This window comes from Callospermophilus lateralis, unplaced genomic scaffold (assembly GCF_048772815.1).
Source record: "Callospermophilus lateralis isolate mCalLat2 unplaced genomic scaffold, mCalLat2.hap1 Scaffold_84, whole genome shotgun sequence".
Lineage (NCBI taxonomy): Eukaryota > Metazoa > Chordata > Mammalia > Rodentia > Sciuridae > Callospermophilus > Callospermophilus lateralis.
Window position 1 is genome coordinate 4,636,063 of NW_027516477.1, and position 22,987 is coordinate 4,659,049.

At 41.5% G+C, this 22,987-nt stretch overlaps 1 protein-coding gene across 1 annotated transcript in view; it reads left to right on the forward strand.

The window, feature by feature from the left end:
• LOC143386821 (transmembrane protein 163a-like) overlaps positions 1–22,560 on the forward strand; it is a 191,665-nt gene extending 169,105 nt beyond the window's left edge. The window contains exons 7-8 of the mRNA XM_077108499.1: positions 20,986–21,127; positions 22,376–22,560. Of these exons, the coding sequence (XP_076964614.1) occupies positions 20,986–21,127; positions 22,376–22,436 (203 nt within the window). The 3' untranslated portion in view covers positions 22,437–22,560. The remainder of the gene's footprint in view (positions 1–20,985; positions 21,128–22,375) is intronic.
• Positions 22,561–22,987: the final 427 nt, after the last annotated feature.

Genomic DNA, 22,987 nt, shown 5'->3' on the forward strand with positions numbered 1-22,987 from the left:
TTCCTGCTATCTTCAGTTACTTTTTACTTGCTACTTCCTACCTAGGTGTTGACTTTCAAGCTCCTTGACCACTCTTATAGTGGTTTATCTGCAGACACTCCCATCTTCACATTCTTTTCTAGTTCCAGCTCTGCCTCCCCTCAGCCTGCCCCTGCCAGTAGATCTTCATGGCATCTCTTTTGAGAGAGGAAACATTTAACAGAAAAAAAGGAAACGAGGTAGAGGGCAGTAAAGGTTTGGGCAAAGTGAGTGTTTTCCTGGCATTGCTTCCTACTCAGTCAGCTTGTCATCCCTGGGTTTTCTGAAGCGAGTGTCTCATCCCTGGATTGAGTTTCTAAAGGCTCTATAAGAAGTGAGTGCTCTGAGGCTATATAGCACTGGGATTTCTTAATCCAGTGGGAGCTGAAGGCAGGAAGGCAGATACCAACTTAGCCACTTTCTGCCTTAAGGAACCTGGGCAGGTTGTTTGATTTTTCTCTACCTCAGTTTGTCTGTTGTAAAATGCAAATAATGGTATCTTCATGGTACAATTGTTAATAAAATTAAAAAGATACAGGGATTTGCTCAGCATATAACTATTGAATGAGTGTTGGCTAATATTATTGTTGCGCTAGAGAAGAGGCTTCTAAGAAAACTGGCTGACCTTTTTTGATGTCTTTAGTGCTGCAAGATTAGGCTGTATTGAGCCATCCAGGAAATGCCTTCCCTGATGCTCTTTTCAGCCCAGGTTGGTGATGTTATAGATGCTTTCTGGTGCAGTAACCTATAATTCCTGGATCTTCCATCAGCAATAGAGACTTATTTTTCAGTATGATATACTATCGCACATAACTCTAAATTGAATTTAGGAGTGGTATTGACTAGTACTTAAGAAAAATAGTATTAACTACTACTTAATAAGGCCCTTAGCATGCTCCTGCCTCTATCTTTCCATCACTGCATAAAGAAAGGCAGCAATTTGTGGTATTAGAATGTCAGCAACATCCCATTCCTGTTTCTTCAGACAGAATAATTCCATCACCTCAGCAAGATTGGCCTCTTATTTGTCTTAGAGTCAAGAATCAAGAAACTTCTGAGAGAAGAGAACTGAGCACTGATAAAGGCAGATCATTATTGTTTTGAATTAATTCATGGAGAACACAAAGCCCAGAAATAAACCCACACATATCTGGTCAATTGTTGTTGCAAAGTGCCAAGGTAACTCAATGGGGGAAAGGAAAGTCTCTTTGACACATAGTCCTGGACCAACTGGATAGCCATATGGACAAAAAAGGACATTAACTCTTATACAAAAGTATAAGCCTTAATGTAAAACCTAAAGCTGTAAAATATCTATTAAAAAAGAGAGAAAATTGGTACAATACTGAGCTAGGCAAAAGTTTCTTAGATATGTCCCCCAAAGCATGAACATAAACAAAACAATGAAAATTGTGCTTCTTAAAAATCAGAAATCTTTGTTCTTCCAAAATACCAGGAAGAAGATAACAAGGTAGCACAAACAACATATATGTCTATGGAGAACCACTTTGTAAGAAGATAACTAACCAATAAGAAAATTGGAAAAATAGGTAAACAAATAGTTCATAAGAATAGACAGATGAATGTCTAATAAGCCATATAAACATGTTCAACATTATTAGTCATCATGGAATTACAAATTAAAAATGTATTCAGAATATCTAAAACAAAACATAACAAAAATTCCCAGAGACCAAATATGTGTGGGGCATCTAGACTTCTCAGAAACTGATAAGAGATTAAAATGGTACATCCAGTTTGGAAAACAATTCAGATTTTTCTTTAAAAGCTAACCATTTTCTGCCTGGCCTAGTCATCCCATCTTTAGGTATTTATGCAAGTGAAATGAAAATATATCTGCACAAAGACTACACAGATGTGTGTTGTAGTTTTATTTATGTCAAAAGTTGGAAACAACCTAGAGGTTTATCAACAGGTGAATGGACAAGCCAGTTGCAGTATATCTGTACCATGGGCTACTTGGCAATAAAAAGGCACTACTATTGAATGAATCAGCACAGGTGAATCTCAAAATAATTAATGAGGGTATCCAGGCAAGCAAAAAAGTAAGTACTATGTGACTCCATTTATTTAAAACAATTATCAATAATCTCAAAAATATTTGGGAATGAATCTGAAGAGGTAAAAGATCTCTACAATGAAAATTATAGAACAATGAAGAAAGAAATTGTAGAAGACACTAGAAGATGGGAAGACTTTCCATGTTCTTGGATAGGCAGAATTAATATTATCAAAATGGCTGTATTACCAAAAGTAAGCTACAGAATCAATGCAATATCAGAATACCAATGACAATGTCATTCTTCACTAAACTAGCATAAATAAGTCCTAAAATTCATATGGAAGAATAAAAAGCCCAGAATAGCCAAAGCAAGCCTGAGTAATAAGAACTATGCTGGGGACACCACAATACCTAATCTCAAATTAAGCTACAAAGCTGTGGTCACAGAAATAGTGTGGTACTGGAATAAACACAGACCCAAAGACAGTGGCATAAAAAGGAAGACACAGAGACAAAGCCATATAAGCACAGTCATCTTATCCTTGACAAGGGTGCCAAAAAGATACGTAGGAGAAGATAGCCTTTTTAGCAAATATGCTGGGCAAACTGGATATTCATATGTAGAAGAGTGAAACTAGATCTCTTTCTCTCACTCTGCCTAAAAGTCAACTCTATGGATCAAAGACCTAGGAATTAGACCAAAAACACTAACTGCTAGATGAAAATATAGGGTCAAGATTCCAAAATATTGGCACAGACACCAACTTCCTTAACAAAACCCCTAAAGCTCAAGAAATAAAACCAAAAATCAGTAACTGGGATGGCATCAAATTTAAAAGCTTCTGCACAATAAAGGAAACAATAAGGAAGTGAAGAAAAAGACAATAGAATGAGAGAGAATCTTTACTACTCTTCCTACAGGGGATTAATATATTAAGAACTCTTAATATATTAAGAACTCAAAAAACTTAATACCAAAAAAAAATCCCAGAATATCCAATCAATAGTTGGGCAAATGAGCAGAAGAAATACAAATGACCAACAAACATGAAAAAATGTTCAACATCCTTAGCAGGGAAATGCAAATCAAAACTATACTGAAATTTCATCTCAATTTAGAATAACAATCACTGAGAATACAAATAATAATAAATGCTGGTGAAGGTATAAGAAAAAATGGTACATTTATATATTGTTGGTGGGACCAATTAGTACAACCATTCTGGAAAACACTATGGAGATTCCTCTGAAGACTAGGAATGAACCACCATGTATTTCCCAGCCATCTCAGTCCTTGGTATTTATCCCAATGAATACTGTAATAATACCTTCATACCCATGCTTATATCAGCACAATTCCCAAGAGCCAAGTTGTGGAACCAACATAGGTGCCTTTCAACAGATGAATGGATAAACAAAATATGGTATGTAAACACAATGGAATTTTACTCAGCCATAAAATAGAATGAAATTATGTCATCTGCTGGTAAATGGAACTAGAAAACATCATGCTAAGTGAAATAAGCCAGACTCAGAAAGTCAAGGATGGAATGTTTCCTCTTATGAGAGAGAGAGAGAGAGAGAGAGAAAGAGAGAGAGAGAGAATAAGAAAAAGGAATAAAACAATAATAGAAAGCAAATTAGTAGAAAAAATGGGTGGGGAAAGCAAAGAAAAGTCACTGAGGAAGGAGAGTGAACAAGTTAGCTGCATTATGAATATAGTATAATAATCTCACTAGTATGGATAAATATGCACCAGCAAAAAAATTTAGATACAAGTTTATCTGTATGACAGAAAGCAGATAGCAGTTGTCTGAGGATATAGGTAGAGTGAGGGAGGAATTATTAAGGAATCACAAGGATACTTTAGGAGTGATGGAAATATTTGGTTTGGGCCATAATTTTACAGGTATAAAATATGTTAATGTTGATCAAAGCATACACTTTAAATACATTCAGTTCAAGTACATCCGGGGGCTGTGCCTGGCCCCAAAGAACCTTATGTTGCTAAGCCAGATAGGAATCCTGTGGAGAGTCCTATATTTTCTGTGAAGGAAGGTTTTATTTTCCTGAGTGTGAGCTGAACATTTAGTACCTGGGATGTTGACAGCACTGTTAAGTTATATTATAAATAGATAATATAAGAAGACAAAGTGTACAATTAGAGGGGCAAATGTAAATAGTAGGCTAAATATAATAGCTGTCACCAGAGGCAGATATTAAGAGGAGCTTTTGTGAAAACATGACTGATCCACCCAGTTGCCAGAAACACCCATGAAGTGCCTGTGGGTGGTTCAGGCTCCTGAGGCCATTAACCCTAGTAAACCTCTAGAAGCCTGGGCAGTTAATCCTTTTGGTCTATTGCGTACAATATGTTCATCAGTTAAGTGCTACCTAGCACATGACTGTACAGGAGTCTGATTGATTGGTTCTTTTCCTCCGTCTAGAAAGCTTGAATTCTAATCAGGATATGTTGTCTGTTATACCTCTTTGTATTTTCCACCTCAAAAAAGTGTCTTTTTTAAACATTTTGTTTGATGTCCCATTAGACCTTCATGATGTTTCTGAAGTAGGCAGAGGCGTTAGACCCACCGCCATTTTATAACAAGGAAACAAATCCTCAGATAAAGAAAGAAAACATCTCGGTCTAGACTACATAATACCAGTGTCAGAGATACATGGCAGGTGGGATTAGATCTCTTGATAAATAGTTGAGGGTTCTTTCTGGTCTACAAATTGCCCTCCTGTACTACCACAGAATTTGAGCCTTCATGAAAAGCTTTTACCACTGTTTTCCAATGGAGGAAATATGGCCTAGACACTTAGTCTCACAGAAGATTCTGAATACATTACAAGCCCAGGACTTTCCTACATTCTACTCTATGGGAATGAGCCCCCTGAACCCTCCTGTTTACAGTAGCTATGGTGGTTCTGCCTTGGCTGGTACCATGAAGATCCATCTTAGGGGGCTTCAGGAATAGAGGAACAAAATGGAGGAGGGAGTCTTGTCCTCCTGCCTCTAAGTTTGCACAAAGCATGGGTGTGAAAATATCATTACAATATTCACTCTGCTCCCTCTCTTCACCCCCAGCCTATACTAGGGGCATCTGTGTATTTAAGGACAGGAGTGTTTATCCAAGATGGGTGTTGCTGTATGAAGGTTGAGTACTTTGCTATTCAAATACCTCTGTACTTGACCTTGGGAAACTTCTTTAATCTCTTGGTACTTTTTTTCCCATCTGGAATGTGAGAACAAACTAACGTAGCACTTTTTTCCCCCTCTGTGTGAGGTTTTGAGAGTGCTTTCTTTCAGAGAAGAAAAAGAAATTATTTCAAAGGGTATTTATTTAACAGTTTAATGTAAATGGTTTTTTTTATTCACTTCTCTAAATATAATGAAGAACACCATCCTCATAATAGTTCTAGACTTTTTGTTTATTGTTTGGATAGTGAAGAAATCATAGTGAATGCTTTTTTTATTTCCCAAACTCAGACTAAAATATGCCTGTGTATATGGTGCACACAATACATCCTAGTACAGCAGAGTGGTGGAGAATAGGTTCTTCCCCATGACAAGGGCTCCTCCTATAAGTGACTTGCACTCCATCCTCCTTTCTTCTGTTACTTTGGAATGTTCTGCCTGGTGATCAACATGTAAATATTTGTTACTGGGTCGATAGGGAAACACTGGATATGTTTCGGAGATATTGTTTTGAGGCACTCAAGTAGAATTTCTTAAGCCTTGAATAATCCTCTTAAAATGAGCTTTTTGATCATTCTGGTTCCTTGGGGGGGGGGTAAAGAAATTCTGAGACCAGCATGGCTAAATACAGCCTCTTTTCCCCCAAGACCTTTTCCAAGTACAGGTTGAACAGGAAACCAGGGTGGCTGTGGGTGCTTGTGAAGGTGAGCTGTGTGAGGAGGGGTCTCCATCCTCTTTATTTTCTGGAAAGTTGACTGTTTGAAAGAGGTGGGTTGTCTCCAGGGAAGGTTAGAAGAGGAAACAGCCTTGAGGAGCCGGGTGTTTGACAGTTCTCCTTTCTGATGGGTGAAGCAAGCAGCCCTGGTAAAGTTAGCCTTGCCCTTTGTTAGGGCTTGAGCATCCAGCTGTGCTTGGTGAGCCGCACGATCACATTAACCACTTCCTTGCTATAAATATATATATCTCCCATGATTCTTTTTTTCTCTGCTTGAAGCTGACAGATATACCAGAAATTACTGCCTTGAAGTATTTTGTTTGCTTTTAATTTTTATCCTTGTTTGACATGTATGTGATTTAAATAGATGATTGTTCTTCAAGGCTCATATTAAAAAAAACTAAAAAAAAAAACCAACCCCCTCTTCAGGGCAACCACTTAAAATCTTTCAACCTCCACATCCCTTGTTTTAATTTTTAAATTATTTTAATTTTTGCCATAGTGGGGATTGAGCTCAGGGCTTCACCTGTGCTAGGCAAGCTCTCTACCACTAAGCCTTTAACCATAGCTCCTTCAACCTCTGAATTTCTCAGCAACATGTAGATGTTTCTGCTTCTTGATTTTTCAGTTATAAGCATGATTTATTGACTATCTACTCTGGGTGACCCCTATTGCCTAATTATTCCATCCTCCTGGTATATTTAGATTATATCAGCATTCAATGTTGTTATTATGACTATAAATGTTATTCATAGCTGAGCTCTTAAGTCTTTTATTCCTTTCTTGCATTCTGTTTTGTGTTTCCTGGTACTAATAAATAAGTATGTGATATAAATGGGTGTTCCTGAGCTGGGCATGTTCCAATCAACTCCATGGTTGTCATCTTGGGATCCCATCCATTCCAATCCTGGGAATTCATTTTACTTTTCTCTTGGGATGTGTCTCACTCAATCCTGTGTTATTGTCTTTCATGATTTACTCCCTTGTTTTGGAGGAACATACCCTCTGGTAGCTTCCTGGGAACAGATATAAGAAAACAATTTTTTTAATTCAACTTTGAATATCTGAAAATGTTCTGTTCTCATATTTTATGTAGAATTTTGGATGGAAATGAGTTTATTCTTAGAATTTTAAAGTCTTTCATATGTTGTTGTTTCATTTCCACTGTGGCTTTAGCGATGTCTAATGCTATTTAAATAACTAATACTTTATTTAAAACAAAACCCAGCTGGTTTTTTTGATGCTTTTATTGAATTGTTTATTTCTTTTTTTTAAATTCTAAGAACTTTATTTTGTGTTTATTCTTTTTTAAAATAGTATTTGCAAGATAATATTAAAAATATTTTAAATTTTCCTGATATTTAGAATATCACCTATATCTGATGATGTTTAATGATAATATTTTAAAACATTTTCTTCTCCTGGATATCACTTTACCTAGTGACATTTTTCTATTTGTTTTCGTCTCTTTTTTTTCCATATTAGATGACTTCCCAAATTCTAGGAATTATTGGAAATGGATGAATATATGTGTGTGTGTGTGTGTGTGTGTGTGTGTGTGTGTGTGTGTGTATATATATATATATATATATATATATATATATATATATATATATATATATATATATTGTGTTATTCCATCCTCTTAATATATTTAGATTATTATTTTGATTATATTATTATTTGATTATATTGTGTGTGTATGGATGATGCTTTTTAAATGTGATCTTAATTGTAGGGCAGGGTTTTTAAGCTGGCATTTGGATTTGGACGGAATTTAGAGATATGTGAATTTGAATAGAGAAGAAAATGTCTTTACTTTCATTTAACCTCTTGGAAATTTAGCAATCTCTTCAGTCCTAAAACTAGACAATAAAACACAGTAATATACTAGAGCATTATTATTTGTCACTAATAAATTATGAATCTTCATCTGAAATTAGTTTCGGTGGATATCTCAAAATGTTTGTGCTGGTTATAACTCAAAATTATGAACTTATTAGATCTGCTATTAGATTTTACAATTTAACACATCTAGAAATACTTAGTTACTAAGGCACAATTTTTTATGTTTTATTAACTGTATGTTAATATAATTGGTTTTCTTTGAGAATCTATGTATTTTATACTCTCAGTTATTTTTATTTTTATTATTGTTTTTTTGTTGTTGTTCTCTCAAGTTAGAGGAATCCCCTGGGCAGCAGGTCCCCTGGTCCCCCTCTACACCAGGCAGTAACCCCACCCTCAGCTGAACCTAATATGTCCTGTGTGGGGTGTGAGCAGAGGGTAGGGGACTGGGTAAGGGTGGGGGTGTCTTTCTTTTTCTCTCTGTGATGAGTGTACTCTCTCCTCTACTGAGACCAGCATGAATATACCCTGAGTAGTGGTGGAGCAGGTCTGGGCTTCTTAAGATTTTGTCAATAAATCCTTTGGCTTTTAGTGCCTTCCTCATTTAGGGAATGACTTGTGGCATTTCTTCCTGAGCCTCAGGGAATTTGGGGGTATGCTTTGACATGGTGCTTCTTGACCACCCCTCTCTGCCCTGCTCCATGAAGGCAGCTACCACTCTTGCTATCTACCTTCCTGCCTCACATAATTTTGTGGCTGTTGTCCTTCTCTTGTTTTCTTTGTCCTTGTGAGTTCATCCCTTAAAAAAAATCAAAACCAACCAACCAAACAAACAACAAACACTGCTATCATTTAATCGACTTTGAAAAGCTGAATGCACATGCACTTTCAAATGTTCTAACGTTGTAGATTGAGTTTCTTTTATTTAGCTAAAACTGAAATTCAGCCCTGATGGCCATTTTAGAGCAAAAAAAAAATTCTTTTTTTTTTTAAGGTTTAAAAAGCAGTGGATTTTAGATTGGGTAGATAGGGCTTTTAATGCCTTCAACATCCCTGGATAGCTGTGGGACCTGACCCTGGAGAAGATTACTGAACCACTCTGTTTAAGGTCCATCATTTCCACCTAACAGGGATCTTGCGATGGTTAGATAAAAATAAAATTGAATTGTGCATTGAGCATTTGGAAAAGAGCCCCATTTGTAATGGGAATTAACAGATGGTATTATCTTGTTACTACTGTTATTTAAGGAATTCTCTAGTTTGATACTAGGGCATCCACGTGGTGTTCCTACCAACAGCCAGGAGGTTCCACTTTGTCGAAGAGCAGAGTTATTCAGGGATGGCAGTGCCTCTGTGTTAATGAGGGCTTTGCTGAGGGGATGTCATGGTTTCAGTGAACCCCAAAGGTAACACTTGCTTCAAATACCTATGGTCATTTAAAGGGGAGGAAGGTGGGATCACCAGCGTGGCTCTTCTCAGATTTGCTGGCCACATTCAGGGATCAGAGCACTCACCTCAGAGACTCTTGCAGTACTTATCCTGCATTAGAAAACAGCAATCTGACAAATGCCTTAATTGACAGAAGTCAGGCTGCATCTTGGAGTAGCAGCCATGTGCCTCAAGGTGCCCTCCATGTCCCTGGCCAGTCAGGGCATGGCTGACAGTGCTGCACCCTTCCTTGTGGCTTCCCATGACCTTACCATCAACCTCAGCTTCGTGGTGCCCGGGGAGCTGGCATCTGCTCCTTTCCTGACACTGTGCAGGGCCTCACCTCTCAGGTTAGCCAGCTGGCCAGGAGAGACATGGGGCTGGGGCTCCCCAGTATGCCCATTAGCACCCCCCCCAGTGACCAGTCTGCATACCTGCTTGTCAAAGCATCAGTGCTTGCCATCCCCTTCATCCAAATGGTCTGATGCTAATTCAAAATTTTGAAGTCATTGAATATGAGTCCATTGCAATTTGTCAATATAATTTAATAACCAGGGGAAATTGGGGGCTGGTGCTTGGTATAATTTTCTCTACATCTGCCAGCTTTTCTCATGGATGGGGGTGGGGCAGGGGGGTGATGAAAAGATGCGGGGACGAGAGTGACTGTTTTAATTTCACCTGGGGCTGTAAATCAATATTCATTTATTATTCAGCCAGCACTAGCATTTCCCTGGATGATACTCAAGCACATGTAGTGTCAGGATGGTTTGAAATTTGTTCTCATTAGGAAGGTAAAGGATGCCTTTTTGCAGGCATAAGCAAGTGAGTCCTCTGAACTACCCACCTGCTGTCTCACAGCTTATGAAAAGAAACATGTGGGTGTGTGGACGAAAGGCCTGTTGTTTTTTCATTCTTGATCTCTGTCTGGTGTCAGAGGCCACAGTTCATTGTGATCTGGAATTGCAACTTAAGCTCAACATAGGAGGTGACAACTGGTACTGATGGGGGGGGGGGAATCTATCCAAGGTTTTCCAGTGAATAATACCATGAATACAAATATTTTGAGATGAGGCTGTATGGGAAGATGAGAGTGGAAGCCAGTAGGACAGAGAAACTTGGCATTACTATGTTAGAAACTAATGCAGACTGACAACTGCTAGAAACAAAGACCCCCTGCTCTGCATGAGGATGATAATGGATGAGAAGATGAATCAGCTTTACAGATATTAACTCACACCCCCACCTATTTTGGGGTGTAGAGGGCATTGGGTGGGAGTGATGGGCAGAGCAGGTTGGAAAGGGGAGAGGGATTGCACTGAGATGTCCTGAGAGCTGAGGTCTTCCTCAGTGATTGGACTGGCCCTTTTAGAGACTGCTGTAGGCCCGGATGGGAGGTTGTTCTAGAAGATTCTTCACCTCCTGACATTTCACTCTGATCTTTTGACCTGAAGGTACATCTCTTCTGAAGGCAGATGGTCTCCCAAATCAGGGGAAATGATTAGACCCTATCAGCCTCCCTCCTATTTAATTTTCTGCTCCTGGCATCAGTGATTGCCCAACTCCATTGGGAACCTGGCATCAGTGATTGCCCAACTCCATTGGGAACCTAAATAATGTCAGTAGAAGGCATTTAGATTGAATTATGAGAAGCCTTTCATGGGGAGGGCTGTGAAACAAATCACTAGAGTTAGACCCCAGGACCACACAGAACAAACCATTTATACCTGCACCATCATGGATGAATTTCAGAACATGTTCCTAAAGAAGCCAAATTTAGAAAACTAATACATACCTTCTGGAGAAATGAACCCATGGTTATTGAAGTCAGAAAGTGGTTGCAGAAGGCTGAGAAGGAATGAGGGAACCATCTGTGGTGTTGTTCTGTCAGGATGAGGTTAGCCCTGTGGTTTGCTGAATTTAAGGACCTACCTTGTTTGCTACTTTTTGGCCATTTCCCAGGTCATGATCACTAACTGCTCCTGTCCTGCTCTTTTCTGCACCTCTCTCTAGGTACTTACTGCTTTGCTTTATGTAAAGTTTTGAGGGAAGCCCAGCTTGTTTCTGTATTAGCACTATCCAATGTGACCTTCAGTGACAATAGAAAAGTTCTAGAACTGCACTCTGACATGATAGCCCAGAGCCATGTTAAATATTTGAATGTGATTAGTCAAATGAGGAACTGAGTTTTCAGTTGCATTAATTTTTCATTCTAGTTAATTTTAAATTTAAGCACACATCTAGTTCATTTTAAATTCAAGCATACTTTTTAAAAATCAGGGTATGAAGGGGGTTTATGCTTCTCCCTGAGAAGCTGATATTTGAGCAGAAAAAGTTAGCAGAGGCAAGGTAGTAAGCCATGTAGATGTATAGAGACTCCAGAGACAGGGAATATAGCACATGCAAAGGTCCTGAGGTAGGAGCATGCCAGTCATTATTGAGGATCAGGGAAGAGACCAGGATAGCTGAAGCAGAATAAATGAAGGGCATAGTGATAAGACACAAAGGACATCCAGTCAGATTGATTGTGTTTGACTATTCTGTGAAAAACCGGAAAATATATCATCCTATTGTTGTATAACAGGTCATGGGAACTCTTCACCAGCTCACTAGACTGCATATGGGACAGTGCATAGGTCATGTGTCTTCCATCTTCCAAGAGAAAAGCTGACAGAGGCCCTGGTCTGGCTGACCAAGGTCTCCTGAGCTAGCTTACAACAACAAATACCACACATCAGCACAAGAATCCTCACCCAGATCAGGTTTTGTCAGCTCTCCCCTAATTGCCTTTGAGTTCTAAAATTAGCCTCTGGTTCTCACCACATTCCAGCCTGGGCTGAGAGAACTGGAAAGGATGGATACTGTCAGGCTTCACAGCAGAGCTGGAGAGGACAGGATCCTTGGCTTGGAATATGGCCCTGCCATCATATACCTCTTTGCTTTCTGGGGAGACATGGTCTCTTTTAAAGGTTTAGTTTCCTAATTGAAGCATCAATTACATGCTTCCTAAGCCTTTTCCCCACTTTAATATTTTTTTAATTGGTTGTTCAAAACATTACAAAGATCTTGACATATCATATTTCATACATTAGATTCAAGTGGATTATTAACTCCCATTTTTACCCCAAATACAGATTGCAGTATTTACACATCCACATTTTTACAAAATGCCCTATTAGTAACTGTTGTATTCTGCTACCTTTCCTATCCTCTACTATCCCCCCTCCCCTCCCCTCCCCTCCCCTCCCATCTTCTCTCTCTACCCCATCTACTGTAATTCATTTCCCTCCTTGTTTATTTTCCCCTTCCCCTCACAACCTCTTATATGTAATTTTGTATAACATTGAGGGTCTCCTTCCATTTCCATGCAATTTCCCTTTTCTCTCCCTTTCCCTCCCACCTCATGTTTCTGTTTAATGTTAATCTTTTCTTCCTGCTATTCCTCCCTGCTCTGTTCTTAGTTGCTCTCATTATATCAAAGAAGACATTTGGTATTTATTTTTTAGGGATTGGCTAGCTTCACTAAGCATAATCTGCTCTAGTGCCATCCATTTCCCTGCAAATTCCATGATTTTGTCATTTTTTAGTGCAGAGTAATACTCCATTGTGTATAAATGCCACATTTTTTTTTTATCCATTCATCTATTGAAGGGCATCTAGGTTATTCCACAGTCTAGCTATTGTGAATTGTGCTGCTATGAACATTGTTGTAACAGTGTCCCTATAGCATGCTCTTTTAAGGTCTTCAGGGAATAGTCCAAGAAAGGGAATAGCTGGGTCAAATGGTGGTTCCATTTCCAGCTTTCCAAGGAATCTCCATACTGCTTTTCAAATTGGCCCCACCAATTTGCAGTCCCACCAGCAGTGTACAAGAGTACCCTTTTCCCCACAACCTCTCCAGCACTTGTTGTTGTTTGACTTCATAATGGCTGCAATCTTACTGGAGTGAGATGGTATCTTAGGGTGGTTTTGATTTGCATTTCTCTTCTTATGTGATTTTAAGATCGCCCTTTGTTTATGCAGAAGCTATACTCTTCCTTGTTTGGTGGTAGTCAGATTCAGAGTCCCAGAAGTGTGTCTCTGTGACTTATTCTCCAAGGTAAGACAGAATTATTCTTGACATAGACCAAAGATTTTGGGATGTGAAATTTTTTTTACCACTGGGGTCTGTCAGGTTCTTGGTATTCCTTTATGAACAATTTATTCCATCAGAATAGGATGTTGTTTTTCATATGGACCAATGAAGTTGGGAAATTTGAGTCCAAGCTTCATTAGTTCATAGGTGGACTTATCAGTGGCCCCTGTTGCTTGCCATCTGTAAAGCAGAAAGCAGATTGGGAATAGGTGAGGTGGCTACTTCTATGTCCTCATGTTTGGGTTCGGGGGACCATCTTAGAGCATTCGAGGTGTAACTGAATCCTATAAACTGAGGGGGCTCCTAAACAACAGGCATTCTCACAGTTCTGGAGGTGGGGAAGTCCAAGGTTAAGGCTTCAGTGGGTTTGGTGTTTTTGAGGGTCAATTTCCTGGTTCATAAATGGCCATTTTCTTGCTGTGTCCTCACATGGGGAAGGAGACCTTATAAGGAAGGTCTCTAATTGCATTTATCAGGGTTTTATCTGCATGACCTAGTCACCTCTCAGGTACTCTCCCTCCTTGTATCAAATTGCCTTGGGTATTAGGCTTCAACATAGGAAGTCCTTCCTTCCTTTCTTCCTTCCTTCCTTCCTTCTTTCCTTTCTTCGTTCGTTCGTTCCTTCCTTCCTTCCTTCCTTCCTTCCTTCCTTCCTTCCTTCCTTCCTTCCAGGTATTAAACCCAGGTCCTTGCATGTGCTAGGCAAGCACTCTACCACTAAGCCATACAGCCCTTTGCAAAATTCAATTTTGAGACAGGGTTTTTACCGAGTTGCCCATGCTGGTCTCAAACTTATGATCCTGCCCCAGTCTCTTGAGTAGTTGGGATTATAGATGTGTGCCACTGAGCCTGGCTTAAGAAATGAATTTTGGGCTTTGACTCTCTAGCAGGGACCTTGGGCTGCTGTTCACAAAGGGCATGGGGAGCTCAGCAGCCCTGTGATGGGCATGGGGAGGGTTATTGCTGTCAAGCCTTGTCTGCCCATGTCTTGACTGGCAGAGAGGGGAGGGAAGGGACATGTTCATACCCAGCTCTTGTCTGGTATCTTGGGATACAAGTGAGGCCTCTCCTTTCCCTGTCCCTAAGAGCTTTTCCTGAGGTAGGTGTGCAACCTTAGAATCCTAACTTCTACTGAGCATTCTCTATCCTCTGAATACTTATGTCCCCAAATTCATCAGTTGCAATCCTAACCTGCAGCATGATGTCACTAAGAGGTGGGATCTCTGGGAAGTGATTAGGTTGTGAGGGCAGAGCTCTTGTGAGGGGGATAGTGCTCCTTGCCCTTTCTACCACACGGCTAGAACATATGTCTCTGAGAAGAAGATGGGCCCTTATCAGACACTGAATCTGCTGCCCCCTTGGACAGTCCAGTTTCCAGAACCATGAGCGATAAATTTCTGTTGTTGATAATCCACCTAGCTTGTATGTTGTTGTAACAATCGAATGGACAAAGATAAGGATCAAGATGACAGATTACTCTATGAATAAAGATTTCTACATTGGTCTTTACAAAGTATCAGATTTTGTATTATTGATTTTTTTCTATTGTTTACCCATTTTCTGTGTCATTGATTTCTTTTTTCTCCTTCCTTATTTCCTGGGATCAAATCCAGGGTCTTGTTCATGCTAAGCAAATGTCTACCATTGAGCTATACCTTCAGCTCTGTTTCATTGATTTCTGCTCTTATTTTGGGATTTAGTTGACTTTCTTTTAATCCTTTCTTAGAGGGAAAGCTTAGATCATTTATTTGAGGCCTTTGAATATTTTCTTATGAACTATTTAGTATAAACTTCCCTCTAAACCAATTGTTTTTGCTTTGCCCCACTAATTTTAATATGCTGTTTTTTTTCTTTTACTTTAGAATATTTTATAACTTTCTAGAAAGTTGGTGCTTCCTTCTTTGAATTATGAGCTTTTAAAAAGTGAGTTGTTTTGTTCTATATTTCTGAATATGGTGCTATTAGGTATATGATTCTGTTGCTAATTTCTAGCTTAATTCCAATATTGTCAGAGAATATACTTCATATAATTTGAATTTTTTCATTGGCTGTGTTCTGTTTTCTGGAACAGAATGTGTTTTCCATTTATTAATATTCCATGTGCTGTTGAAACAAATGTGTATTTTGCTCTGGTAGGGAAGATGGATCCTTTGTCACGTCAAGTTGGTCGACAGTGTTGTTGAAGTCTTCTATATGCTTACTGATTTTCTGTTTATTTACTTCATCAGTTACTCAGAGTGACTCTTTAGAATCTTCATCTCTATCTAGAGGCAAGCATGCTACCACTGATGTGGCTAAGTGGTGAAACAATCAATTTTGAAATTTTTCATTTTCTCTTCAGTTCTATTAGTGAATGCTGCTGTATATATTGTCTTTTTAATAGTAGTAAGATAAACTCACAATATGGATGGCTTGGTCAAAAGGTAGATATACTTGAACTTTTCAGAGAAATTACCAAATTGTTTACCTGATAGATTCAACCATTTTGCACTGACATCAGAGTTGTATGAGAGCCTGTTTTCCATAGTCTTGCAATAGTTTTGTTTAGGTAAAAAATGATATCTTATTGTAGTTTTGATTGTTTCATTGCTTTTATAAGTGAGTTTGAACATCTTTCATATGTTCAAAATTCATATTAATTTAAATTGTCTTTTTTTTGGGGGGGTGGGTGGTACTGGGTATTGAACCCATTGGGGACACTCAACCACTGAGCCATATTCCCAACCCTTGTATTTTATTTAGTGACAGGATCTCATTGAGTTGCCAGTGCCTTGCTTTTGTTCTCCCTGTGCCCAGATGAGCCCCTGATACTGCCTTCGTCAGCGATAGGGTGGGAAAAAGTGAGGATCCTGAGGATTAACGCTGGTGTCTTGTGTCTGGAGCTGTGCTAGGTGCTGTGTGAGCTGGGGAGACCAGCTCACCATGCAGAGTCATGCTTTTCAGGTGTCTGCCCTTCAGGTGTCCTTCCCTGGACTCCAACTAGGGTTGCAACCTAGTTAAATAACCCCTATGTTTCTCATTTCATGGGAAGGACAGAAGCAGACCCAGGAGGTCTGTCACCCACCCAGACGTCATGGCATTAGTGGTATCAAGTTGACCCTAATATACAGTGTCCTATAAGACCTGGGATGAACTGTGCCCTTTCCTACCTGGGGCAGATCCAGAACTTGGGTCAAGTGTTCACCCAAGGGTGATTTTTGTGGTCTGGTGTTTTATAATGTGAAAAAGAAAATGCCTCCCTCTGCTGCAGAGTCCCGCTTTTCTTAAGAAGGAACAGCACAGAGGGGCTTGTGAGCCAGTGGAAGAATGAGTGGGTGTGGCCATATGTCTGGGTTTGGATTTTCCAGCCTCTGTTGCAGTCCCTTTATGTCTCTCTGAAGGACATAGTGCTGGTCCAGGTCTTTAGGGCACAGGGCGTGACATCACTGGCATGTTCTAAAGAGCCCTCTGGATGTCTGTGGTGGAGAACAATTGAAGGAGCTGAGATGGAAGCAGGAAAGTCTCTGCAGAGATGAGACCTTGGCCCTGGTAGAGGAAAGTGGTTTAAAATGGGTAGGGCTTGGGAAAAAATGGCCATGGGGGTTTAACAAGAGAGGATACAGAGAGATGAGTCCTGTCCCAGAAGCTGTCCAAGCTATTAACCAGAAGGGGCCCCCTGGTTAGCTTGGTGGGAGTAGGTGTCTCTGGCAAAATATGCAGTAGTAATTACAGCCTCTGGCTAATTGTATTGTCTGGGATCTGGGCTTTACTCATTTGTTGATTAGCAGAACTGGAGAGCAATCTTTAATTACCTCCTCTCTGTTCTTCCCTCCCTTTGGGAGGTGGGCAGGGTGGCTGTGGGGATCCATGGCTATCATTAATGTTGGGTATTCCCTGAAGGATGGGTCTGGAACACATACCCCAGGACTGCTACCCTGTCAGAGCTGAGCCCAGCACTTTCTCTCCAGGGGAAGCAAGTTGGCAAACTGCTTTCCTTGCAGGGAGAGAGGGAGGGTGGCCCTTACCTGTCACCTGGTGGGTGTCTAGATCCTGTGCTGAAGCTGTGTGAACTGGGTCAGACTGACTCTTCCAGGTCCTTTGTGACCCACACATTCTTACACCTGGAAGTGGGTCTTTAAGGAAAGGGGACTGCAAGGTGTGGATGAGGGAGACCATGGTAAGTTCCAGACTAGCTCACTCTGTGTTGTGTGGTCTTGTCTGTTTTTGTTGCTTGATATTTAGTCAATATGCATATGGTGCCTATCAGGACTAGGAGTAAAATGGGTTTGTAGCCAAATCAGATGGATGAAGACTGTGAGTGGGCACCTGGGGGAAAACTCTGAACAAGAGCCCCAGCTTTGGTCCTGTCCATAGGAGCAGTTGTGGCAAGTCAGGAAACCCCTCTGACCTAGGGGCCTCTAGTGACTGTTCTCTTCCAACTCTTAACAAGAGTCTCTGGTAATTTTTCAAGTATATGAAAAACTATTAGAATATTCTGCATCAAGTTAATGTGCCTAATTACAGATTCTGATCTTGTTATTAAAGCTTCTAACCAAGATGGTCCCCACCATTGTTTTGTGCCACTCTACATCATTAGCAGAATTCTTTAAAACAGCTCTGAGGGGACAGGGCCAAGCTCAAGTGAGTGACTGCTAGAGCCTGGTGTGCTGCTGTTGGTGAGAGGGCTGGTTCCCAGGCTCTTCCCTTTGGGTGAATGGGAAGCCTCCAAGATTAAGGGATGTGGCAGCAGACATGGAATCTGTCCCCAGTTTCTGTGTGCCTGTCCCAGTGTTCTCCTGCAGGATCCTAAGATGTGAGGCTTTGTAATCACAAAACAGTGGGCCAAACAGAGCAGAGAGCAGCTCCCTCCTAGAAGATGTGGGCAAAGGAGGTGAAATCATCAGCATGAATCAGATACCTGTGGTCACACCCTGGCCCCTGGGCTGTTCTTGATGCTGGTGGGCAGAGCAGGTCTGACTTGGTGGAGCTAAGTGGACATCTAGTGGCCATCTGGGGAACCTCAGGCCTCTGCATCTTTTCTAAGCATCATTGGGGTTCAAATTGTCAGGACCACAGGTGACTGGTCTAGGCAAGGGCTGTCTCCTCTACACAGGGGACAGCAAAGCTACCGTCATCTTCCACACCTTCCCTGATACTTAATTAATGCAGCTAACATTTGCACCTCTGATAAATGCCAGACTGTATTGGAATATAGATAGCAAGTTTGAAGGACAAATTTCCTGTCCTTAAGCTTAGTTTTTAATGAAGAGAGAAAGATGGTAAAAGAAAAATGGCAAAAATAGCAAGTGGTCAAGGATTATGAGAAAATACCAGGCATGGGTGAAGAGGTAAGTAGGCACAGTAGGTAGACAAAGTACTTTAGGGGCTCTGAGTGGCTACCTGGGAAGGAGCCCCAAATATAAGGGGTCTCAGTGAGTTCTAAGACACTGAGGGGACCAGGGTGGCTAGAGTGAAGTGAGAGAGGAGCAGTAGAGGTGGCATGGGACAGGCAGAAGGGAGCTGGTGGTGTCAGCTGTGAAAAGTTTGGGTGAGATTTGAAATAGGTAATGGTTGGCTTTCCTTAGAAAGTTTTAGCTTTGTCCACTTCTCCAAGTGGTTGCTGGCAGGACCATGGCTTATGGGAACTCTGGGCAGGAGGGGAGTGGGTGCAGATGAGTTTGGAGGTGGCAAGAGGTGGGGGAGATTTGAAAATGCACTGGGGAGGTAACAGCAAGACTCACCTGATGGTTGGACTTTAGGTGTGGGATAGGTCAAGAATGGGCTCTTGAATTTCTGTTCTCCTTACCTGGGAAGAGGGTGGCACTGAACACAGAGAAGGTGGTGGTTGGAGGGTTAGATGTTTAGGGGCAAGAATTGAGATGTGTGCATTTTCAGTTTGAGAAGCATGTGTGTCTGTAGCTAAAGGGAAGGGTTGTTAAAAAAAATAGAACTTTTAGAGAACTGGCCTAGGAGATAGGAGGAGAGTTTAGATGGAGGGAGAGTTCAGAGGAAGAGCCCAAGTGACTCCAGTAGGCATGCGGAGGAGGAGCAGAAAAGGAAGCTGAGAAGAAATTGCTGGAGAGGAAGCAGGAAAACCAGGAGATGGAGGCTGAAGAAGTCAGTTTACAGAGGGAGGGGGACTTACCTATCTATGAGGAAATATGAAGCCACGGATGATCTCAGCAAGGGTTTTATGAGCAAAATAGGAGGCACAAAAATGAAACTGGCTTAAGAAGGCAACTTTGAGCAGATTTCATAAAGGGCAATAATTCATGGAGGTTGAGGAGGAGGACATAAATGGGAATCAAGGAAGAGGTTGGGTGGGGGGCATGAATGGGGTTCACCCCAGCTATAGTGACCCAGGTGAATGGGGGTGGGCCTTGCACAGAGAAGCTGCTGTTCCAGGTGAGTGTCGGGCTTCGTGCTGGTGAGATGAGGTATTCTTGTCTAAATCTGTGTGCTCAGCTGAGTCACCAGCTGACGCTTTGAGTGATGGTAAGGTCATTGCATTGTGTCCCAGGCCAGTCCTTGAGAAGCCCTTGCAGGCCTCAGGTTTAGCTGTCTCATTCTCACGAATGGGGAGCAGCTCCTGGAGGTCCGTCCTAGGGGCCCCTGAATAGGACTGACCCAGGCTTTGCACAGATCATCCCTGTCCCCCACCTGCCTCCTCTCTCCTAGGAGTACAGACTGCATGAATGTATTATCTCAATTTTCTAACTTGTAGCCAGAATGAGGGCTTTTGACACATGGCTCTGTTACACAACGGGGTTGGGGGGAGGCTACCCCAGGAAGGAGGTGGAGCTTGGAGCTCCTCTCAGGGATACCATGATGGTAAAAACAGGTGAGGACCCTTGTGGTTTATGTCATGGGGAAATTCCAGAAACTGCCCTAAATCATTCCCTTTCTGTGTGGCTTGTGACAACTCATAGGTAAAATGGAAGTGTGATGTTCAAGTTGTAAAAGTTGTGTTTCTTTCCTTTCTGGTTTTTATTGACATTTCTTCAGTTATGTCATCAGTTCAAAACTTTGCATTCCTCTTCTGGGATGTTAGTGCAGATGCTGGAGGGAACAGACAGCCTCAGATAGAATCCATCCCTTCCCTTCTTGCTCTAGATAACTTTGGTCTAATTCTTGAACCTCCCTTACTTAGTGATTTCATCAGTAAAGTGCATATATATACCCTCAAATTGACAAAGTTTGTATGTATCTATAACACCCAGATGGGTACCTGGCTCAGCATACACTCAACAGATGTGTGTTTAAGCCAGGATTTGAATGTCTATTGTGTGCCAGGCATTGTCTTGGGCTCTTTGGATTCAACAGGGAACTGAGCTCCTGCTTTTCTCCTGAGGTCTGCATTCTAGTAGGTACCAATGCTGAGCCCCACTCCCCTGCTCACTGTCTCATAGGGGCATAAGTGCTTAGAGATGAAAGCAGGTTAAGGGTGGAGACTGGGGATGGTTATCTCCAGGGAGGTCCCTGGTGACAATTGAGGAGGGACTTGAGCCATGTTGGTGTCCTAGGTGATGAGAAAGCTCTGGGCCACATCCTTTCTGCGTGTACTCCAGGATATTGAGGCAGGCTAGTGGCTAAGACAGATATCTGAGCACCACCATCCAGCATCTCTCCTCCTTTTGCAGGGTTTAACTCCCTCGTGGGTGGTATGATGGGCTTCTCCATTCTTCTGAGTGCGGAGGTGTTCAAGCACAATGCGGCAGTCTGGTACCTGGATGGCAGCATAGGCGTGCTGATCGGCCTCACCATATTTGCCTACGGGGTCAAGTATGTTTTTTCTTTTATATTTGTTTTCCTGGTGGCCAGGAGGAGAGCCACTCTTGCCACCTGCTTCCCTAGCCAGAAAATGATAGATAAGGCTTCTCCTGATCCTGAACTGTCAAGTGGTTGGAAAATCCCCTACCAGGGATCAGTTCTCCTAGGGGTTGGCACAGGAGGCAAAGATCGCAACAAGAGCATTAAAGTGTTTAAAACCACAAAGGGTCTCCTTTGCTTTTGTCTGATGTCTTTATGGTCCTTCATGACTTGGAAGTAGAGACTTTCTTTCTCTATAATGCTGATCTTCAGGATGCCCAGGCTAGCATCTTGGGGTGGCTTCCTTACCCATGCAGCCTCCTGCTCTAAATGAGTTGGGAGAGGGCAGGTAGCACCATTGGGCCAGAGGCTGGGCTGTAGATTTAGAGAACCCTTTGTTAAAAGGGATGGTCAGTGCATGCTGAGGAAAAACCCACATGGAGGGCACTCACTGAAGAAGTGGCACACTGGCATGGCCAACTCTGGATCCAGCATCTGTTTCTGAAAGGCACTATGTTTTAAATGTTAAAACCCTTACCAGCTCCCACTAGGACCTCTATACTCAAAACCAGGAGCAGTTACAAGTGTTGGTGAGGAGCGGGAGGATGGGAACATGAATGGTGAGCCTGCTTTGAAGAGTAATTTGGCATTTCTTCAAAATGTTAAACATAGAGCTATCAGTCGACCCCGAAATTCTGCTCCTTGGGTTGTGCTCTGGAAGACTGAAGCCAAATCCATGCCAGAACTTGTACCCAAAAGTTCATGGCAGTGTTTTTTATTATGGGCACAAGTAGAAACCACCCATTACCTGAAGAATACAGGGGGCTATTATTTATACCTAAAAGGGAATGGAGAACTGGTACACAGTATGACTTAGATGAACTTTAAACATTATACCAAAAGAAAGAAGCCAGATAAAGGTGGCCATATACTATATGATGATTTCTTTGGATTTGCCTACTCTGGATATTTCAGCCCAAAGTGGAATATTGGTTGCTAATGGGGTGAAGGACTGCTAGTGGGAATGGGTTTCTTTTTGGGATAAAAACATTCTGGAATTAAGATAATGGACATGATTACACGAATTCATGGATATATTAGAAACCACTGACTGGACACCTATGGTACATGAATGACCTCAGAAAATGAGTCTCTTCTGTGCTTCCCCAAATTGCAGTGGGCCCGGTGTTGCGGTGACGGTGTCTGTCTTCCTCTTTGCAGGCTTCTCATCAACATGGTGCCAAGGGTGAGGCAGATGTGTCACTATGAGATGTTTGAGTGAAGGTGGCCCTGGCAACCAGGGAGGGCTGCTCCACATGAAGACCTTCAGGATGACGACAAGTTTCCACATAGGCAGACTGTGCCAATATTTAACTGAACATCAGTTTCTTTTTTTGGAAAGTCTTCTTTCATACAGTTTGTCATCACAGGACAAACTGCCCAGTGGGTGCATCTGCCCTGTACCCTCACTCCGCTGCCCCCCATCACACACTTAGGACAATGCCTGCAGGAGGGGACACACTTCCCCATCTCAAGCTGGAGCTGACATTTTCTGTTTTCTGGAGTAAAACAGTTCTTGGGGTAGGAAAAGATCTCTGCTTGGCAGAAAGCCCAACTGTGGTGCTCTAAGCCTGAAACAGATAGCAAGCAGGTCCCTCTCCTCTGGACTGTGTGTGGCCCCAGCCACCTCCTAGTTCTAAGGATTCTTCTCTCCTGGTAGGTTTTAATGGAAGACTGGGCCCTTTAGTCCCTCATCCCCTTACGTAACCAGAACCATCAGTGTATCACTAATTTCTCTCAGTGTGTTTTATTAGTTTCATTCTGTTTTACTAA